The sequence below is a fragment of the Phodopus roborovskii genome, unplaced genomic scaffold (genome assembly GCF_943737965.1).
Source record: "Phodopus roborovskii unplaced genomic scaffold, PHOROB, whole genome shotgun sequence".
Taxonomy (NCBI): Eukaryota; Metazoa; Chordata; class Mammalia; order Rodentia; family Cricetidae; genus Phodopus; species Phodopus roborovskii.
The window spans coordinates 11,592,011-11,611,778 of record NW_026126470.1 but is presented as its reverse complement, the minus strand read 5'-3'; the positions used below and the strand labels follow the sequence as shown (position 1 = coordinate 11,611,778).

Sequence of the window (19,768 nt, the reverse complement as noted above, 5' to 3'; positions counted from 1 at the left end):
AAAAACTTTTTCATGGTAGGAAAACATAATATTAAAATGTCATCAACAAGGAACACTCCCCAGTTTATGAACTGAATATATTCATACTATGAACAAACTGGATTGTATTCTATGGTTGGTTATTAAAAATAAATAATGACTACCTACACTTAATTTCTTTTTTACTTAATAACTTAGGACTTAAATAAAATTGAATACTATGCAGCAATGATTTAAGAGACTGCAAATATTGTTGCACCACAGAACTATGAAAATAGTTTTAATAGTAAATAACAAAATTTGACATGTAATCTCTCCACCCAGACAGACACTCCACATCTTTTTCTCCAGGGCCTCATTGAGCGATTCCCCGTGAACCTCACCAGCCATATAATGTGTTCAAATTGTCACATAGAGGGAGGTCCCATATTAAATGCCCAGGCTTTGTCTGTTCATCCCTGCCTACACCAAAACCAATCTCTAAGCTTCTTCAAGAACCCACTGTAGCTATGCTTCAACACACAATCCCCTCACATAACACATCCAACATTTACACCCAGACAGATCTGCAGCCATCCAGTCTCCCCTACCTACATGAGTTCTTTCTACGCAAGCCATTTACAACATCAATACATAACCCACCCTATCTCCTGCTCCAATTTTTTCAATCCATATCAGACTCAAAATAACAAAATTAGTTCCCATGCCCAGATCTCATCACAAAAATATAAGCAATATTAAAGGTCAAATGACTATTTTCTCTCCACACTCTAGTAGTCCTGTGAAATGATGAACCCTCTAGACCCAGAGTTTAAAAGAACAATAGTGAATTCCATCAAGAAACTCAAGGAATTTAAAAAAAACACAAAGAAACATCTCAATCAAATTAAGGAGCTAGAATGTAAGAGGAATTAAAAGAAAAAAAAAAAACTTCTTGGAAATGATAAAGAAAATCAGGACTTGAGAATGGAATAAAATAAGGAGATAGAAATTAGAAAACCCAAAGGAAAACCTTACACTGAGAAAAATTGAGTAGCATATACACTATTATCACTCAAAGATAAAATAGAGGATTGAACACAAATAAACCACAAATGTGATTTTTTTTTTAATTAACCACAGGAAAGAAACATGTAGGAAATGTGGGACAACATGAAACGTCTCATGCACCCAGTCTGATAGCTGGGAAACAAGCATCGGACCAGCCCAGATTCCCTGAATGTGGTGTTAGTTAGAAGGACTGGGCAATCTATGGGGCCTTTGGTAGTAGATCAGTATTTATCCCTAGTGTACAAATGGATTTTGGGAGCCACATAGAGGGATACTCTCTCAGCCTAGGCACACAAAGAGGAATCCCTAGTTGATGTCAGATTTTCAAAAAAAAAAAAAAAAAAAAAAAAAAAAAAAACAACCTGTCCCCTAATTAAGAAAAGGAACAGCAATACTGACACAAGAAGTAAACAAAACACCAACAAGAGGAAAGCAGATGCAGACACCCACAGCTAAACACTGAGCTGCATTCTTGGAATCCAGTTCCAGACAGGGAGGACAGGGAGGAGTGATGAGCACAGACATCAAGACCAGGCTACAGAAATCTACAGAATCAGCTGAATGAACAAGGAGGAGCTCATGCTTGTTTCTAATTTAAATTTAAAAAGTTACATGTATATATCAGAAAAGAAAATTCCCACAATGTATTGTTAAAACACTAAGTAGAAAGAGTGGCGAGAGCACTTTAGCATCATTGGACACTGCCTTTGATATGGAGTAATTGTCATGGCAAACCTTATTCGCATGCTTTGGGACCTACATTTGTCTCTGATAGTAAAAAATAATAACAACAACAGCAAAAACTAACAAGGCTAGGAAATTACGACAAAATGTATAGAGGGCAGATAACCTGAAGGATAACGGGACACAATAAATGTCAGGTCATTTTTTTTTTTTTAATCAAAACTACAAATATTTATTCTGCTTAGAAAACAACTGCCACAGGCTATAGTTACCACTGCACGTTTAACACATGTGAGATGCACATCAAATTTACATTTTAGAAAGCTTATTCTCGCAACACTAAGGAAAACGCATTTGAAGAAGTAAGGATGCTTGATTCAATTGTTTTCCCAGCTTAGCTTATGATTAATTATACCTCTTACTGTTTCTTATTAATGTTACTTAACACATTTGACCTGAAAAATCCATGACAGTTTTTGTTGCTTTTTATTAACATTGTGGGAAAAGTACTTTATGAAACTTTAAGGGAAATGGGGAAGCAGATGGCCATTCAAACATTTACCGAATGACTCCAAAGGTTACCCTTCTCCTGGTTGTCAAGAAGACATGGGCGTGATTTATGCAAAGCAACAGCTTTGTGTCTCTTTATGTAAAAAACAAAAAGCCAGCAATACTCACAATTAACCACAGCTTCTCTCCAGGATATATTCTTCTATCCTCTCCTACTCTTACAGAAATGCCACTCACACACCATTAAGTACAATTCTCTTGGTCCCACTTCCTCAAAGTCAGTCAGTTATGCCACCTCATGCCCTTCCCTGAAACAATTATCCACTCTCTTCAAAGATTTCTTCAGCCCTCTCACCTGCAATTCAGAGACTTTGAACTTAATTTTTCTATCTCAAGTGCTTGTTTTTGTGCATTTAATTTAAAAAGAAATAATATTAGAAAACACCATCACCTACATTTCTGCCCCAGAGATTAGTCCACATCTCTAAAGGTTCCATTATCTTCCTCCCTTCCATCCTAAGGACCAAGCTTTAATCACATCAGATGCTGTGAGACCCACATATTACACTTAAAACATAGCATTAAGTTACTACTTGGTGTCAACTTTTTTTCCCCCAGCCCCTCACACATAACCAACCATTCTACAAGATTTTCAAGTCTGTCTTTAATTGACCTCTTATATCAACTGATGCCAATACACTGACCTAAGACACTGCAATGTGTCCCCCTTAGTTAAATGGGTTTTTATTGCTGCAAAGTAACACCATGATCAAGGCAATTCATACAAAGTGAAACATTTATTAGAGTAGCTTACATTTTCAGAGGTTTAGTCCTTTATCATCATGGCAGAACATGTCAGTGTTCCTGGAGACACGGTAATGGAGGACCTGAGACTGGAGAAGGAGCTATGTCTTGATCCCCCCCATCCCCAGGCAACAGGAAGTGTTCTGAAGCACTGGGTATGGATGAAGCATGTATGAGACCTCAAACCCCATGGCCACATGGCCACAGTTCCTCCAACAAGATAACTACTCCAAAAGGCCAGCCACATCCATCATTAGTGCCACTCCCTTTGGGCACCATTTTCTTTCAAAGGACCACACTGGACTCCCTGGCCCCCAAAGCAAAAATTTATTCATTCCAACTTCAAAAGTTCCCATAGTCTATAACAATCTCAAACTTATTTAAAAGTCTAAATTCCAAAGTCTATTCTGAGATTCGTGAAATTTCTTCACTGCAATTGCCTATAAAATCAAAATCAAAAGGCAGATCACATACTTTCAACATATAATAGTACAGTATATACATCACCATTCCAAAACAGACAAGAAATTATAACATGTAAATACTGGACCAAAGCAAGACCAAAAAAACTGCTGGCAAACTCCGAACTGCATCTCCATGTCTGATGTCAAAATGCTCTCTAGATCTCCAATTCTCTCCAGCTTCGTTGACTGAAACACACTTCATTCTCTTGGGATGGTTCCACTCTCTCTTATCAGCTTTCTTTGACAAGTATCCCATGACTCTGGCATCTTCAATATCTTAGTATTTAATTCACAGCTTCATCCAATGACCTCAAGTCCTCTGCAGGGAAAACCCTGATACACGTCTGTCCTCATAGCTTTCCTTGGTTGCTCCTTGACTCTAAATCAAGAATCAGGTGAACAAATTTCCCAAGTTCTGCTGCTTGCTGCATCTGGAATGTGGCTCCCTCATTCAATTACATTTTTACCAGCTTTCAGATTTCAATGGTTTCCTTCACTGCCTAGGCTCAGCTGTCCTGAAACTTGATCTGTAGACCAGGAGGGTCTCAACTCTGAGATCCACCAGCCTCTGCCACTGGAGTGCAGATATTAAAAGCATGCACCACAACACCTGGCTCTAAGCTTTTTTCTTTAATTCCTCTTTACAAATTGGGAAGTTAGCTGAGTGGGATCTTGCCCCAAGGGCACCCTGCCTTTATTCCATCTCTTAAACTGTCTTCTTGAACACAGGACTTATCTTCATTCCATGTTCTGATGCTTCTTTCCTCTTAAAATTGTTCCACATCTTGTATTCTTTTCTTGCTCAGCTTTCTCCCCTTGATTGTAAATCTTCACTAGAGTTACCACTAATAAACATATGATATCCGATACTACGCAATTTTGAGATTTCCTTTGCCAACAGAATTAATCCAAAACTCTGCACTTTAGCCTCAGGCAGACTTTTCACACAAGGACAAAAAGTATCTACAAACTTTAGCAAAATTTCACAGGACTAGTCCCATACTCCACCTCTGAAACATCTTAATCCAGGTCCCCAAAATGCAAATCATTCTCAGCATCATTGTCTTCTATATGTTTCTACTAGCATTCTACTGCTTTCCTAACCCAAAGTACCAAAGTCCAAATTCCTCTAAACAAAATCACGATCCTAAACCTATCACAGCAATGCCCCACTTCTGCTTTAGTTAGGGCTTCTATTGCAGTGAAGAGATATCATGACGATGGCATCTCTTATAATACAGGATAGAAAAAAGAAAATAAAGTCCAGATATGAGAAATAATTTCAAAGTAAAATGAAAAATAGTGAAAGGTATTTATAGGTAGAATGTATAAGAGGCATAGATTTGAATTCAATAACATTTTTAAAAAGTATAATTGTAATGAAGTCATAACATGTCCAAGAAAGGGAACTAATTCTTGCTATATTTCATAAACTTAAAAATATGACAAATTTTAAAGGTCAAATTAATAGCTCTAGGTAGGTAACATGTTAACCACTAGTTTAAACAAAAATTTCAAACACATAAGAGTTCAAGTAACTTTCTCACCCCAAGTCACAGACAGGGAGAAGCCATTCTTCCAGAGACATCTGTGACAATTCCACCAGTTGAGACTCAGGTGGTCATTTAACCGTGTATTCAGCTATCAATAAGCCAGCCTGTGTTTCTGCTTATGTTATCCTGTGATTTGGACATCACGCTCATCAGATTTTGATTTCCTGAAGATGGAAGCCATATCTAGCCTACATTTCGAGGTGACTGAGTCAAACACACAGGGTTCTAACTGCTGTACAAATGAATTCAACACTGAAGAAGAGGTGATGCAAGTCAAAGAGTACAGAGAGGAAACATGAAGTTGGTGATGCTACATGGAACTTGGTGGAATTTACCACCAAGAGCAAGAGCTCTGGAGGAACTGGAAACTTACTTAGGCATATCACCAAGTGGGAAGAAACTGCGAGAGAAAAACAGAAGCCCTCGCCCAATCACCCGCCACATCACTGTTGTCTCTTCATTACTGCTAACGTGTTTCTCTATGACTCTATCAAATATTTCCACAAAGTTTAAATAAATCATAGGTCTTTAAAATTCATAAAAATCCCTTTTCATTATTTATCTATGCTACCCATCCTCTAAATGAAATCCATAACTTTTGAAATATGGATGAGAAAGAACAACTACAGTAATATTATTCGAAACAGAGTATGTTACTAAATTATTTACTGTGTGTTTAACCAGAATGACTAAATCACTCATTCCAAACCACAGATGCCTGGGTCATTTGCCAGAAAAAAGTAGAATGCCACAACAATTAAATTTATATGTGTTTACTGACTGACAAATGCCGGCTGTTCTGTAAAACTGCTGCAGGCTAAGGGTTAATAAATGTCAGTGGACATTTTGTTCACATTATATGTTCATCATCAATTTCCTGGGAAATTGAAATTTAGTGCATTATAAAGCACACAAGTCCATGTTTTGAGTCCACTGCTACTAAATTTATTGAAAAATAAAATGGCATTTCATTCAACTAGCTCAATAAATTGATGTGTATTTACCCCATCTAATCAATTACAAAGCCATTATAGAAAAAGCCTTCAGGGTCCTTGCTCAACTGTGTTAATGTGTCATACAATACAATACATACAGGGGGACTGAGACCTTAGCAGCAGGTTAGAGTGACTACTGAAACAGATTCATAAATACTTTTTATATTACTGAAAATTGAAATGTAAAGACTGACACTCAGTTCCACTGTTGCAAAACTTAAGAATGCTTAGAGCAACTCAAATGTGTGAATCTACATTTCCACTGTAAATAATTTTGTTTAAGCATACACACACTCATACACAAACACACAAGCACACACACACACACAAAATTTATGATGAAAATCTATCACGAAGTGAAATGTGCTGTATGGACAAAACAAACTGTACTTTTAACACAACACCAAACTGTGAAATACCTTAATTTTACTTTAAGAAGTTAGACATAGCTTAAACATTGAAAAAACGATCTGAATAACCATAACTACTGAAGCTAACTAAATACAGGCGCTCTGCTTACTTCATTTTGTATTTCTACAATGTTACTAATCAATTACATTTTTTTTAATGTCACTTGCCTACTATTTATGTTAAGCAGGGTCACTCCAGTACCTCAGTGGGGCCACTGGATCTCTGTTATTTCATGTCAACCTCACATATAATTTCCCTGACCTTGCAGCCCATGTGTGACACAACAGGACTGTTTTCCATGCTGTGGGCTCTATGAGCATCCCTCACCATCTTTACGACATGGACGTGTTTGCTGAATGAACTCATTGATTTCTCAGTGCACTGCAAGCTGTCAAGGATCCCGCTGAATTCTCTTTCTGTAAGGTTTACTCCTGTAAAGCGTATCTTTAATAATCCTCCAGATATAACCACACAAATTAGGAAAAGATCCCAGATCAGAAGAAAACAAAGGAGAAACTACTGATCTATCTTATCAATGGGAAGTAGATGTAACTATTAATAACATTCCATCAGATGATAGTAAAAACTCAGGGACGAACGCTTTTCCAGGCAGAGAAACTGTATAATACACAGATATGACACTCCCTCCTCATTGTGGTCCACATAGTGATCACAACAATCAAAAAGGCACTATAGCACTGAAATAGCCTTTTCTTGAGACAAATCTTATTTACAAGCTATTGTCCAACCTTACTTTTTGGAAAACAGAAAACTTTTATTTATAGTAAATGCTTTGACAATAAAATCCATGCTTTCCCTTCAAAGCAGAGAACCATAGAACAGGGTCCTAAACTCAACATGGCGGTACACATCTGTAATATCAGTGCTTGGAAGACTGAAGGAGAAATCCACCCTGAGTTTGCAGGCATTAGAGTTACCCTGGCTTAAGCAGCAAGGTCTTAATTCAAAGAAAATTGGGTCCTAAAAAGACATCTGACTTACAATGCAAAGTAAGCGACTAACTCAAAACTGATTAATAAAATGACAGCGGACCAAAAATGATTTTAAATATAGCACAGTTCTGAATAAATTAGTTCAGAGAAATATAGTCCTTATAGAAATCCTCACTAAAACTGGACAGTAGATCTGGAGAGATAGCTTAGTGAAAGAATGCTAGCCTAGCAAGTACAAGGCCCTGGATTCAGAGATTAGGGGGGGGGAAGCAAGCAAATGCTGACTTTACATCATTAACACCACATTTAAAACACTAAACAATCTAACTGAAGGCACTCTCAGATTGCATTTAATTTTTTCTTGGCACCTTACATACATATTTTGAAAACAATTCTGCATTTTTAAATGACGCAGGTTCTTTACGATCAATTATTAGACTACACTGCTGTATAATGATGCCCAGAGGGACAATTGCAACATGCAGAACTGTTTGCTGCAGCACCTAAGTGGCTTTGCACTGCTGCACTTCAGTTCTGCTTTCTGACCTGGATAGGTTTCCTCCTTCCCCCTGCTCTCAAAGGTGACTACTCAACACTATTAGCCGGGGGCCACAACTGCTCACTTCACAACTGAGTCTAATTCTGTGCCCTCACCGAAAAGAGCTTCAGGTGCTTTAAAAGCTAGTTTCAGCCCTCAAAGACCCATTGCCATTGTGGCAATGCTGTGATGTCATGAAAACATGCTACCACTTGCATGTGTTCCTCTAATGATGCTTCCCAGGTCTGAGGCAGCTGGTAAGTCTGACAACAAAATGTGTTCCACAATGATAACCTGATTGCAATTTAGAATCTAGGATATTTGTGTCAATGGATCTTCACAAACCTATGAGGGGAAAGAGAGAAGTGTGGTGGGGGGGAGAGGGAGAGAGAGGAGAGAGGACCATTCATAGTTAACTAGGTCTGGGGATAATTTTATATACTGTCTTCAAGTCAGTAACAACATTTATAATTAAAAATTTTCCAGCTTAGATGTAGAGTATTAAAAGAATCAAAGTGAATGCATGTCAACTGTAGGTTTGTTGAACAAGCTTGTAAATGGCCATATCCAGTGGAAAAGACGCAGCTCATCCACTCATCTACTAAAGTCAAGCTTCACTTAGAGTCTGCTAAGTAATGATGCTTTGCTAGGGTAGGTTTACAATATTCTCTTTGCAGACACAAATGAAACTGAGCTAGAGTGCTATCTTTAAGTCATAAATTAGTATCAGTTTCACCACATTTGACTCCTTAAAATTTAATTGGAAGTCTGATAGAATCATATAATCTTGTGACCCAAAGCATACAATGGAGTCCAAAGATAGAACCAGTGTGCTGGGAATTTTATCTACTTTACATAGAAATCCCTTTGTATGAAATAATAACTTCCAAATTCCAACTGTGTGGTATTCGCAACTGGAGCAAGTTCATTTGAAGTGGGTATTTCTGACTTTCCTTAAGTGAAAGGTGAGGCTACCTGAGTCCTTGTGTTCACACGGGAAAAAACTGACAGGGGCTAGCTGGCAGCAGGGGACTCAAACAAGGTCTGCCGATGCCAGACTGACAAAAGACAATGGCACATAAAAATATTATCCGTATGAACACTGTACACATAAAATCAAGAATCAGGTGAACCATGCTTGGTGCAAACTGGGGGATGAAGATAACAAAACCACCTGCCGATTTCTTAGTGTTAGATCTTTACCAAATTAATTATTTAGTTATCTATTATTGCTGCTGCTGCTTTTGTGATTTGGGGTGAAAGTCTCTTTCTTTTCTTTGTTGAGTTCAGCAGTAAATAATAAATGAACCAAACAGAGGCTAGTGATGACTAAATGGGTAAGAAAACTAGCTCTGCAAGGAGAAGGACCAGTGCTTTAGTCCACAGCACCCACATCAGAAACTAAGCATGACTGCACGTAAACTTAAACCTAGCACTGGCAGGCAGAGGGGAGAAAAACAAAAACCAAAAACCAAAAAAAAAAAAAAAAAACCTGACAGGTCGCAGGCCAGTTAGCCAAGATGAAATAATAAGATCCCAGTTCAGTGACAGACTTACCTCAAACCAACAAGGAAGGTGTGAGTGGAAATCATGGCATCCTTCCCTATACTCATATGTTTGCCCAGGCCCATGCATGCATATTCTCACATTTGTGAAATACATACACACTAAAGATATTCCTGCAATAACTTTTTTGTAGTATCACTGCAAAGCATGCTGGTAAGTTATATGGTACATAAGCAGAAAAACAGAGAAACAAAAAAGGATGATGTCTAGCTTAAATGAAATGAAACATATTTATTTAACCTTCATGCTCAACATATATTTAAAAAAAAAGTTCTACTGAAAATGAAAAAGAGTACATGTAATCATACGTCCATAATCTCACATAGTGTTGATCACAATGATAAAGAATCAGAAAGGGACAGGGAATGATAGGGGACTGGAGAGACTAGTTTATGTCAGAGAATCGGGGATATATGGAAACACCTAATGCCACAAAATTGACAAGATACAATCAGCATGATCAGTGTCACCTCAGGCCACATGAGCCTACCTAGACACTTAGCCTTTGCTAGCCCTAACAAATGTTAAAAACAAGGCTTTGGGTGTTTTGTTATCAACAGCACTGAAAGACAATGCTGAGTACAACAGATCCCAGATTTTACTAGTGATTTTTGATGCAGATTGTTAACAGACTTTCCTAAGCAAAATTCTGTCAGGTGTATGAAGGAAGAGACATTTTAATATACAAAGAAGCAATGAAATAATAAATTTGCAATCTACTAGCTTCTCTAAAAAATGGTGAAAACTAAAAAGCAGACCAGGAATGACTCACGCCATGGCCAGTGAGATGGGGGGGTGGGGGTGGGTGGGAGAGTGTGAATTAGAGGTATGTGCCAACAAGCCTGGGGACCCAGTTATCTGAATGCACGTGGTAAAGGACAGAAGTGAGTCGCCTAAGGTGTCTCTCACATCCACAGGTGCTGTGGCATGTGAATGCACACATTCACACATGTGCCCAGCAAAGAAAAGGAATAAAATTGAACACAAACGCAAATAAATACATAAACGAAGAAGAAAGCCTCAAGCATAGGGGTACTAGCGCAGGATAATTTAACCTTACAAAATGTATCCAGGAAAGATGGCAGTTGGAGAAAAATATTTCTGGTCACTAACCTAAATTAATGGAAGGGAAAGCCCTCAAAATGAACAATTTCATATTATTTATGAACCTTTTCAAATTTATGGGAAACCTATATTTTCTGAAAATAAGTGGCCTGGTACAACACGGTTTATTTGTCTGCACTGAACACTAAGGAAATCATTCAGCTAGAAAACCATGAAATATCTCTTTTGAGCTTCAAAACTGCAATCCAGACTCTAGAAAATAGACATGCTTTAAGAAGTTGTTCTGTTACACACAGATAAAAGGAGAAAAAAAAAATTGATTTTTTTTCTTTACTTTTCACCTGCTTGTTTTAAAAAAGGTCATACAGAAACTAGATATCATTATTATTATAGACTCCATAAAACTCCCTGGCTTAAGTGGATAATCACTTGAAAACAGACCTGAAGACCATGTTCACAAGCATGTGCCTTGCCTTAAGCTGAAAGTTGCTTTCAGAGCAGTGGATGGCATTTTAATTTTTAGACATGTCCTATTTTAGAGTGAGTTTCAATATGAGAAGGAAATGTTACAGGTGAGTAAGACCTAAATACTCAGAACGCTTGCATAATATCCCTGTGCGCCTAAAATGTAGACATGCACAGTGTAAAAGAGACAGATAATACCAGGAACAAAGATTACACAAAGCCTCACTCCAGTGCTAGGCTCCTTTCTACTGGGCTGAATAATCTCATCAAGCCCATGAGAGAAGATATACTTATGCTATTCAAACTCAATCTCAGATAGGTTAGATTGATGCCGAAACTTTCTTATCTTTTCCACAAAAGAGAATTAGTCTGTCTGAGTTTTCAAGCTAACTTAACTTTCTTTGAAATAATAGGTTTAACTGTTTTCCTTCATCAACCTCAAACAAGGTTCTGACTTCAACAGGGCTAACTACTAAAAGAAGGGCTAAAAATTAAACAAACAGACAGATAATTATACATGAATTTGTTTTTAAAAAATTGTAATTTTATTATTATGGGATACCCAATAGACTCAAACGCTGTTAATATCGGTCTTAAAATGAATTCAATATTTTTAATGAAGAATAGGCTGAGTTAGCATTGAATATATTTAAGTGTCTTAGTACCTCCAGGGTCCTTAACTGTTTCCTAAAGCAATATACAAAGTTGCCGTATAATGAATCATCATTACTTTTATGACCAGTAAATGGTATAGACTTTGTTTAAATCAATTAAAACTGTTAAATATTCTGGTTAATCCCAATGAATTAAGAGCAAATATAGTATAGAATTATGTGGAAAATTTGAAATATTCTGAAAAGAACAATTCTAAAACAATGGAGTAAAAGATTGATTAGAAAATGCCCAATTTTAAACATACACACAGACACACACTTGTTGGTATTTGTTACATCAGCTGTAAAAAGGTTTGGTGTGTGCTGTATTAAGTTCCTGACCACATTCTTCTACATAGTATTACTTATGTGTCACTTTCGCAGTATATTAACCATGGTAGAAAGAAATTACTATTTTTTTTAACCTTCACAAAAGTGAAAAGCAAATCTTTCTTTGATGACTGCAATAATGAAATATCCTTTGGAAGTGGGATGAGAAGAACAGAGCTAAACTAAAACAAGATCCCTGTTGCCTGAAAGTGGACATCCACAGTCACCTCCATCCTATGGGCAATCCACTTCTGGACCCGGACTGACCTAAATTGAACAAGTGCATATTGGATAAAGCCATATAGTGCATATCAAGAGCTTATAGGGCTTTTGCTTGCCAGGGAGTGGTGACACACACCTTTAATCCCAGCACTAGGAAGACAGAGGCAGACAGATCTCTGTGAGTTTGAAGCCAGCCTGTTCTTCAGAGTGATTTCCAGACAGCAAAAGCTACATAGTGTAACCTGTCTCAAAAATAAAAACAAACAAACAAAAAACATCAACAAAACAAACAACTACAACAACAACAAAAAATACAATCTCCTGCTTTGTGCTACGTATTTATTTTTTCTTATTATTAATATTATTATTATTTAGCTTCTCCTGGTCATATAGTCATGTCCCCTTTCTGCATAAGCTATACGCTCCCACTTTTCCTGCCTTCACAGTAAAGTGACTCAGTTATCTTAAACCACGTCTCCTACATTTCATTCCCTAACATTCTCTTAAATTCTTTCTACTTTCACACACAAAGAAAGAACAAATACATAGGGAACATTGTTTTTAAATAAAAGTAAAGTAATCATAGTTTATTAGAGGTATTGTCATGTTAACATAGGATCTTAAGGCTTGTCTTTGGCATAGTAGCTTTCTAAATGATATACAGATCCAAAAGGAGGAGAGGGTGAATGGTTATTGTAAGGAGTAAGGTTTTTCCTCACTCTGCTGGTCTTGTCCCGCCAGCCCCAATTAACACACAGAGACTCTGTATTTGATAAAATGCTGTTGACCAGATACTAGTTTCTTATCGGCTAGCTCGGTCTTAAGTATTTACACATTTCTGTTGATCTAATATTTCCACGTGCTTTCATCTTACCAGGGAGCCAGCCAGCATTATGCTCTCTCCAGACTCTCCATCTTGACTCCTCCTTACTCCTTCCTCTTTCCTCCATGTCTCCTAGTCCCACCCATCTTGCTTTCCTATTGGCCAACAGTGCTTTATTCATTAACCAGTATGAGAAACATATACAGAATGACATCTCCCATCAGGTGATTAATATTATCATGAAAAACTCATTATAAAAAATTAAAAGCTACTTTTACCATTAGCCAATTTCTACAAAGTTACCTTGCTGTTGCAAATTTATATTTCTATTTTTTCTGTTAGTCAAGAGATTCTGCCAACTAATCACAAGATGAGTCATTTATATCAATACTCAATGGCATACTCTTTATTTCACAATTTGAAAAGTTTGACAAAAATTACCCTAAAGAGTTATATGTGTTCTGGTAATAAAAGCAAAACATGACTATGCGTCTTTGATGCCTTACACATTTTTTTTTTACTGTTATAAGAACTGTCCTTAGAAACAATTGTTTCCAGCTAAGCACTACGCTGAATTCCTGGAATCCAGTTGCAGAGTGGAAGGAATGATGAGCAAAGGGGTCAAGACCAGGCTGGGGAAACCCTCAGAAACAGCTGACCTGAAAAAGGGGGAGCTCATGGACCCAAGAATGACAGCTTGGAAACCAGCATAGGATAGAACCAGGCCCCCTGAACATGGGTTGTCAGTTAGGAGGTCTGGGCATTCTATAGAGCTTTGGTAATAGAATAGTATTTATATCTAGTGTATGAATGGACATTGGGAGCCCTTTTCCCATAGAGGGATACTCACTCAACTTAGAAACATGGTGGCGGTCCTAGGCCCTGACACAAATGATGTGACAGACTTTGATGGTCGGTCCCCTAAGGAAGGCCTCATCCTTTCTATGGAGCAGAAGAAGGATGGGATGGGGTAGGTGTGGGGAATAGGAGTATGGGAGAGAGAAGAAACTGGGATTGATGAATAAAATAAGATTGTTTCTAATTTAAATTTAAAAATAAAAAACAAACAATTGTTTCAAATTGTCTCACAGCTCTAATTTGAAAAGAGTAATGGGAGTAGGTATTCTTTCTTCCAGATTTTGACTTTAGGGATTATAATATAATTACATCATTTCTCCCTTCCCTTTCTGCCCTGTAAACTTTCTCATATCTTCCCCCTTTCTCCCAAACTCTTGAGTAGTTTCCTATTCATACACACATACAGACACACACACACATACAATTTTATCATAAAATACCAAATTGTTACTTAAGTATATACATTTCCTCCGTCATTCACAATACAGATTGGAGACTGGTAACCCGAATACTCAAAATATAAATACTGCCAATTTTGAATTTTTTGAGTATCACTATTATGTCAGGGGTAGAAAACTAACAACTCATCTTAAACTATAGGCTGAAGTTAAAACAAAACAAAACAAAAATATTGAATAAGGTCACCTCCAGGTTGTAGATATGTAGGAAATATTAAGTCTGTGTTTAAACTTGTAGTTCCTTCCACAATATCTTATAATTTTAAGATTAACTAAAAGGATTAATGTCCTAAATATTATAGATAAAGGATTTCCTATTATGCAGAAAAGTAGTTTAATGATGAAACAGTTAATATCGGTTAATTAGTATTTTAAACATAATTTCAGACATTTTCATCAATGTCCTGGATGGCTAGCTTTTAAACATATTGCTAATTATGGTTGTGTCATATGCTTATTAAGTAATATATCAGGGTATAATAATACTTTAAGATTTATCATTAAAAATGATTTATTAATAATCTTGCTAAAATGGTATCTAGAATACCTACAACCATATTTATGAAGGCTAATGTGAAAAAAGAAGATTGGTTTGGCATTCAAAGTGAATCAATGTAATTCATCATATTAATAATTGAAAAAGAAAACATATGTTAGATTGTCGTTGACCAACTATGAAAATTGAAATCTACTTTGAGCAAAGGCTCTCATGAGTTTTCTTCAGTACCAATGTTAAAAGGGAGTACTCAGTTAACAAGACCCAATTATTACAGTCTATAATAAGAGGTACCTTATTGCACATAGTTATGATAAAAGAGGACAACTGAATTTCCTTTGCAACGTCTCAAAGATGCCACCAAACTCAAATGAGGTTGGGATATCTTTAGTAGTTGCAATACTACGAACCCATTTTGATAGAATGTAGTTATACTAATTTCATGTCAAGTTGGAAATTTAACAGGAGGAAAGATCATTAGCTTGACTGTAATATGTGTTTTGAGAGTCAGAATCTTATCTTTAAAAGTAATATTTAAAAAGAAGGGCAGTCATTTGACAATGTGATAAAGGGAGTCAAAGGCATAGTAGCTTTTTAACTTCAACAAATTTTACATTGTTTTATCCAGTGAATTTTTATAATTCCAGTGCAGTGTGCAAAAAGAATGCAAAATTGAAGCCTCCAAGTTCTAACCATTATCTTTCATTCTGGGTATTCTTGGAACTTATGGGTGACAGATTTATCAAAAAGTTCTCTGAACCAACTGAAAAAAGAACAACCCATTCCCCGCTATGAACTGTCGATTGTAATTTAGCAGAGTTAGAAGGCAGATCCACTGAGTAGACAGAAAATTAAAACATGGGCAGCTCCTGATTGGAAATTTATTCATGGCAGGTAATAGGACAGTCAGGATCTCTGACATTACTCAGAGAGAGATCTAATTCCGATAAGTTAAATGATGGCACTTGAATCAGGGATTATAAATAGTGACAGGTTGTGACATATAGAGAAGATGAAAATGAGCAACATCACTCCACAGAAGTGATTCAATATAGATGAATTTCTTGAGCAGTCATATAATTATTTTAAAAATCTTTTTAAAGTTTTTAAAGAACAAGACTGCACTTTAATTGAACTATGCATCACTTATATAGCTATTTGTCAATAGATTATAACATTAATCAACTAATCAAAGGAAAGAGGTAAAAATAAATTATATTTCACATGTGTAATGGAAATTGTCATTTCTGATTTCATCTGAATAAGGCACAAACTCAAAATTGTAGACAGACTTGTTATCATATGAAGAGAGCAAATGTGAAGTATTAAATTTTTGCACAGCTATATGCATGAGAGCAATATACACTTATAGCTTTAAAAAAGCAAGTTATTCATATTTATAAAAAATACTTCTTATTTGGGATCTGTATGCCTTTTTGCATTTGCCAACAGAGAAGTGCATTACATTGCCTTTTTAAAGATATAATTCTCTATACTACAGAAACATGGCAGATATAAACAATTTTCCACATGGGCAGGCATCTTAATTACCTCTTTTGAATTTGTGAAGTAGTCTATTAATTGTGATCAAATCTTGTTGTATGTGGAGATTTTATAAACAAGGTTTAAAATCCACTAGTGCTTCCCCACTGAATGAGGGGACCACCACCCTCGTCCCTTAAATCTGACAGAACAAATCATTCAGAGACATGATCCTTATTATCTACCACAGGCAACCTATGTCAAACACCTTAAGAACATTCTGTCTAAATTTTAGGATTCTAAAAGAGAGCACAAGTATTACACAGAGTGATCTTCAAATGGAAACACAGAGGCCACTGGCTCAATGTCATGGCTGCTGCATAGCACTAACTGTCAGTAATGGGATAAAAACATCCTCAGAGTGAATTATCACTTACAATGAGAATGTTACAGATGATACAACAAGAAAAGTATGCTTAAATTAAAAGTAAAAATTTGGTATCTGGTATCTTAAGTCACTAAATTGGTGGCTGGTACATCAAACTGAAAAACAATGAACTGGTAGCGTAGGCATTTAATTATGAATGCTAAATTTATATAAATGGCTATAGAGTAATGGGAAACTATACAAACCACAACTAAAAATGGATAGCAGTTAGGGTTAGTGTAGCACTTTCTCTCTCTGGTTAAATTTTTCCATCTTGCCATGGCAGCTCACACTTTAATCCCAGTACGTGAAAACCAGAGGCAGGCAGATATCTGTGAGTTTGAAGACAGTCTGGCCTACAGAGGAATTTCAAGGATAGTCAATGGCAAGAACTGTTACACAGAGAAATAAACGAAGGAAAAAAAATCCAACTTGGAGGGAAACTTAAGATGTATAGGATGTAAATGAAAAGTGAAAAAAAAAAAAGGGTATTTTTGTCCTGTGGGTTTACAAGGATGTAAAAACTATAGGGCATTCTAAAGGGAAGCAAAATTCTCTATCCTACAGAGCTGGCAATAAGCAACTCAAAATAGCTTCAGGAAGTCCCTGAAACTGGTAAGATTCACAAGGGCCCTCACTCCTCAAGAATATATATACAGTGAGAATCACTCAGACAAGCTAAGCTTCTTAGAAGAGGCTCAGAACAAGTAGGCTGAAAGGGCAGGGACCAGCCAAACCACCAAGAAGAAAATAGCAGCTGGGCTGCCAGGAGAAGATGTTCTCCAGCATTGTGCACATTTTAGCTGAAATAGCACAATTTGACAAAAATAGAAAACTCACAATGATTTCAATTGATATCATTACTTACCATAAGTGGAAATATAATAAATATATGAAATCATGCATTCTGAAAGTAGCAAAGATTGTAGCACCTAAGATACAGGTTGAATGTCTCTAGTCTAAATATCTACTATTCCACAATCTGAAATCTATTGAATCTTGAAGCTACAAGTTGAATATTCAATACTCAGTCTCATGTGATGGGACAAGGACAAAATGCACACATATTAAATTACATTATAAGGTACCAGAATTTTTAGGCAGCTAAAATAGCTTTTTATGTAGATAGCAAGCTAGTAAAATTTTAAATATTTAAGCATTAAAACTTGGTTTATTTATTCCTGAATCAGGATATGTACAAAGAAATCTCACTTGTGTTTAGTACATCAGCTATAAACAACCATTGAAATATTGTTGATATATGAAGGAATCAAGCATGGATTTTAAGTGGCCTACTTAAAATGTATGATTTTAACAAATGATTTTCTATGATTGAGCCAATGAGATAAAGCTACCTTTTAAACTTTAATAATAATTTACTCATATTAAAACTTTTGTGTCGATATCATCAAAATATTTTACATTAAATATTTTAAAGTGAACATATTTAAATATGATTAAATTTAGTATAATATACCATAAATAGATGTGCTGTGCAATTGTTAAAATTCCATATATAATGTTTAGAAATCAAATCAAAAGCATTAACTAACAGTAAGAGTACACATACAAATTGATTTATTGGAATTCTTGAAATTAATTTTAAACAAGTTTCATGTTATATGCACTTACCTAGAATAGATAAATAATCGACTATCCCAAAGATCATGGGTCCCTCTGGGTCCAGAATGAAAGTAGCAAGAATCGGTCCCATCAAACATGTTCAAACCATCTTCTGAATTTTTTGAAGCATGGCTATGTACCACATCTAAGAGGACTGTGATGCCCATCGAATGTGCAGTGTCGACAAGTTCTTTCAGCTCTTCAGGAGTTCCATAACGACTGAAAGGGAAGGGCACACAAATTCATTACATCACATTGAAAGCAAACAGCAATTGTACATCAATGCCAATGCAAGCATGGTAATAACTATTTTAAATACAAAAATGTATTATGATATTTATATACACTCGGAGATGTTATTTGATATAAAGTAAATTTTAAACCATTAACTAAAATATTAATACTAAATGGAACTGATATGCTCAACAAAATTTGCATTAGGGATACACAAAATAGTCAAACTTCTATGTTTTCATCCTTGGGGCCTGTGACGTCTATAACCACTGGGCCAACCATGGTCACTGCTGCTTTCCAAATGTCTGTCCCTCTGACTGTGTGCAACTGACCTAGGTAAAGGCCCTTGCAGTACTTCTTTCAACAAACTGCTAAAAGCTTGTCCATTCTACATTTGTTGCTAAACCAGCATGACTCCAGAATTAGAGGGTCAAGAGATTGGGCCATCCCTGAGCTATAGTTCATATAGGCAAAGGACATGGGTATCTTATGTGCATGCTCCTCCTCTACCTATGGAAGAAAACAAACATCACTTCCAGAAGGCCTTCTGTCATGCCAGGGAAATCTTCACATTACTGATTTACAGCATCAACTTTGTTCTCTAGATACAGAAGAGCCCTTGACATGGTTATGATCTCTCTTCCCCATGAGATCACATGCTACTTCATAGCAGAGGCTGTGTACATGTGCTTTTCATGACAGTGTGATGCTTAGCAGACAGCAACTCTCCCAATGTGATCGTAATGCCATGGAGATGAAGACTGGGCCATTAGATAGCAATTTCTCATAACGCTGGGTTCTCTGCATCACTCTACTCTTTCCTGTCCTCATGGGTGCCACACTGGGATGGTTTTCCTCACTGAACAACACTCTCAGTAAATGAGTAGCCCTCAGATTCATTCTGCCATTTCTTTCATCCTCTCTTTATTATTAATCAAATTTGTATTAGGATAGCTACCATGAGCCAAGAAATTCTCCATATCATAGAGATTGTATATTAATCACTATAAATCACTCTTCTGGAATTTACATCAAAAATGGGAAACAGGAACAGAAACAAGATATGACAAATAACATAGCAAATAAATTTTTCAAAGGCGAAATGAAAAAAAAAAAAAATCCACT

The 19,768-nt window shown here is 36.4% G+C and overlaps 1 protein-coding gene across 1 annotated transcript in view; it reads right to left on the bottom strand.

The window, feature by feature from the left end:
• Positions 1-19,768, bottom strand: part of Gbe1 (1,4-alpha-glucan branching enzyme 1) — a 215,415-nt gene that overhangs the window by 84,891 nt on the left and 110,756 nt on the right. Inside the window, exon 7 of the mRNA XM_051191744.1 lies at positions 18,419-18,628. Within this exon, the coding sequence (XP_051047701.1) occupies positions 18,419-18,628 (210 nt within the window). The remainder of the gene's footprint in view (positions 1-18,418; positions 18,629-19,768) is intronic.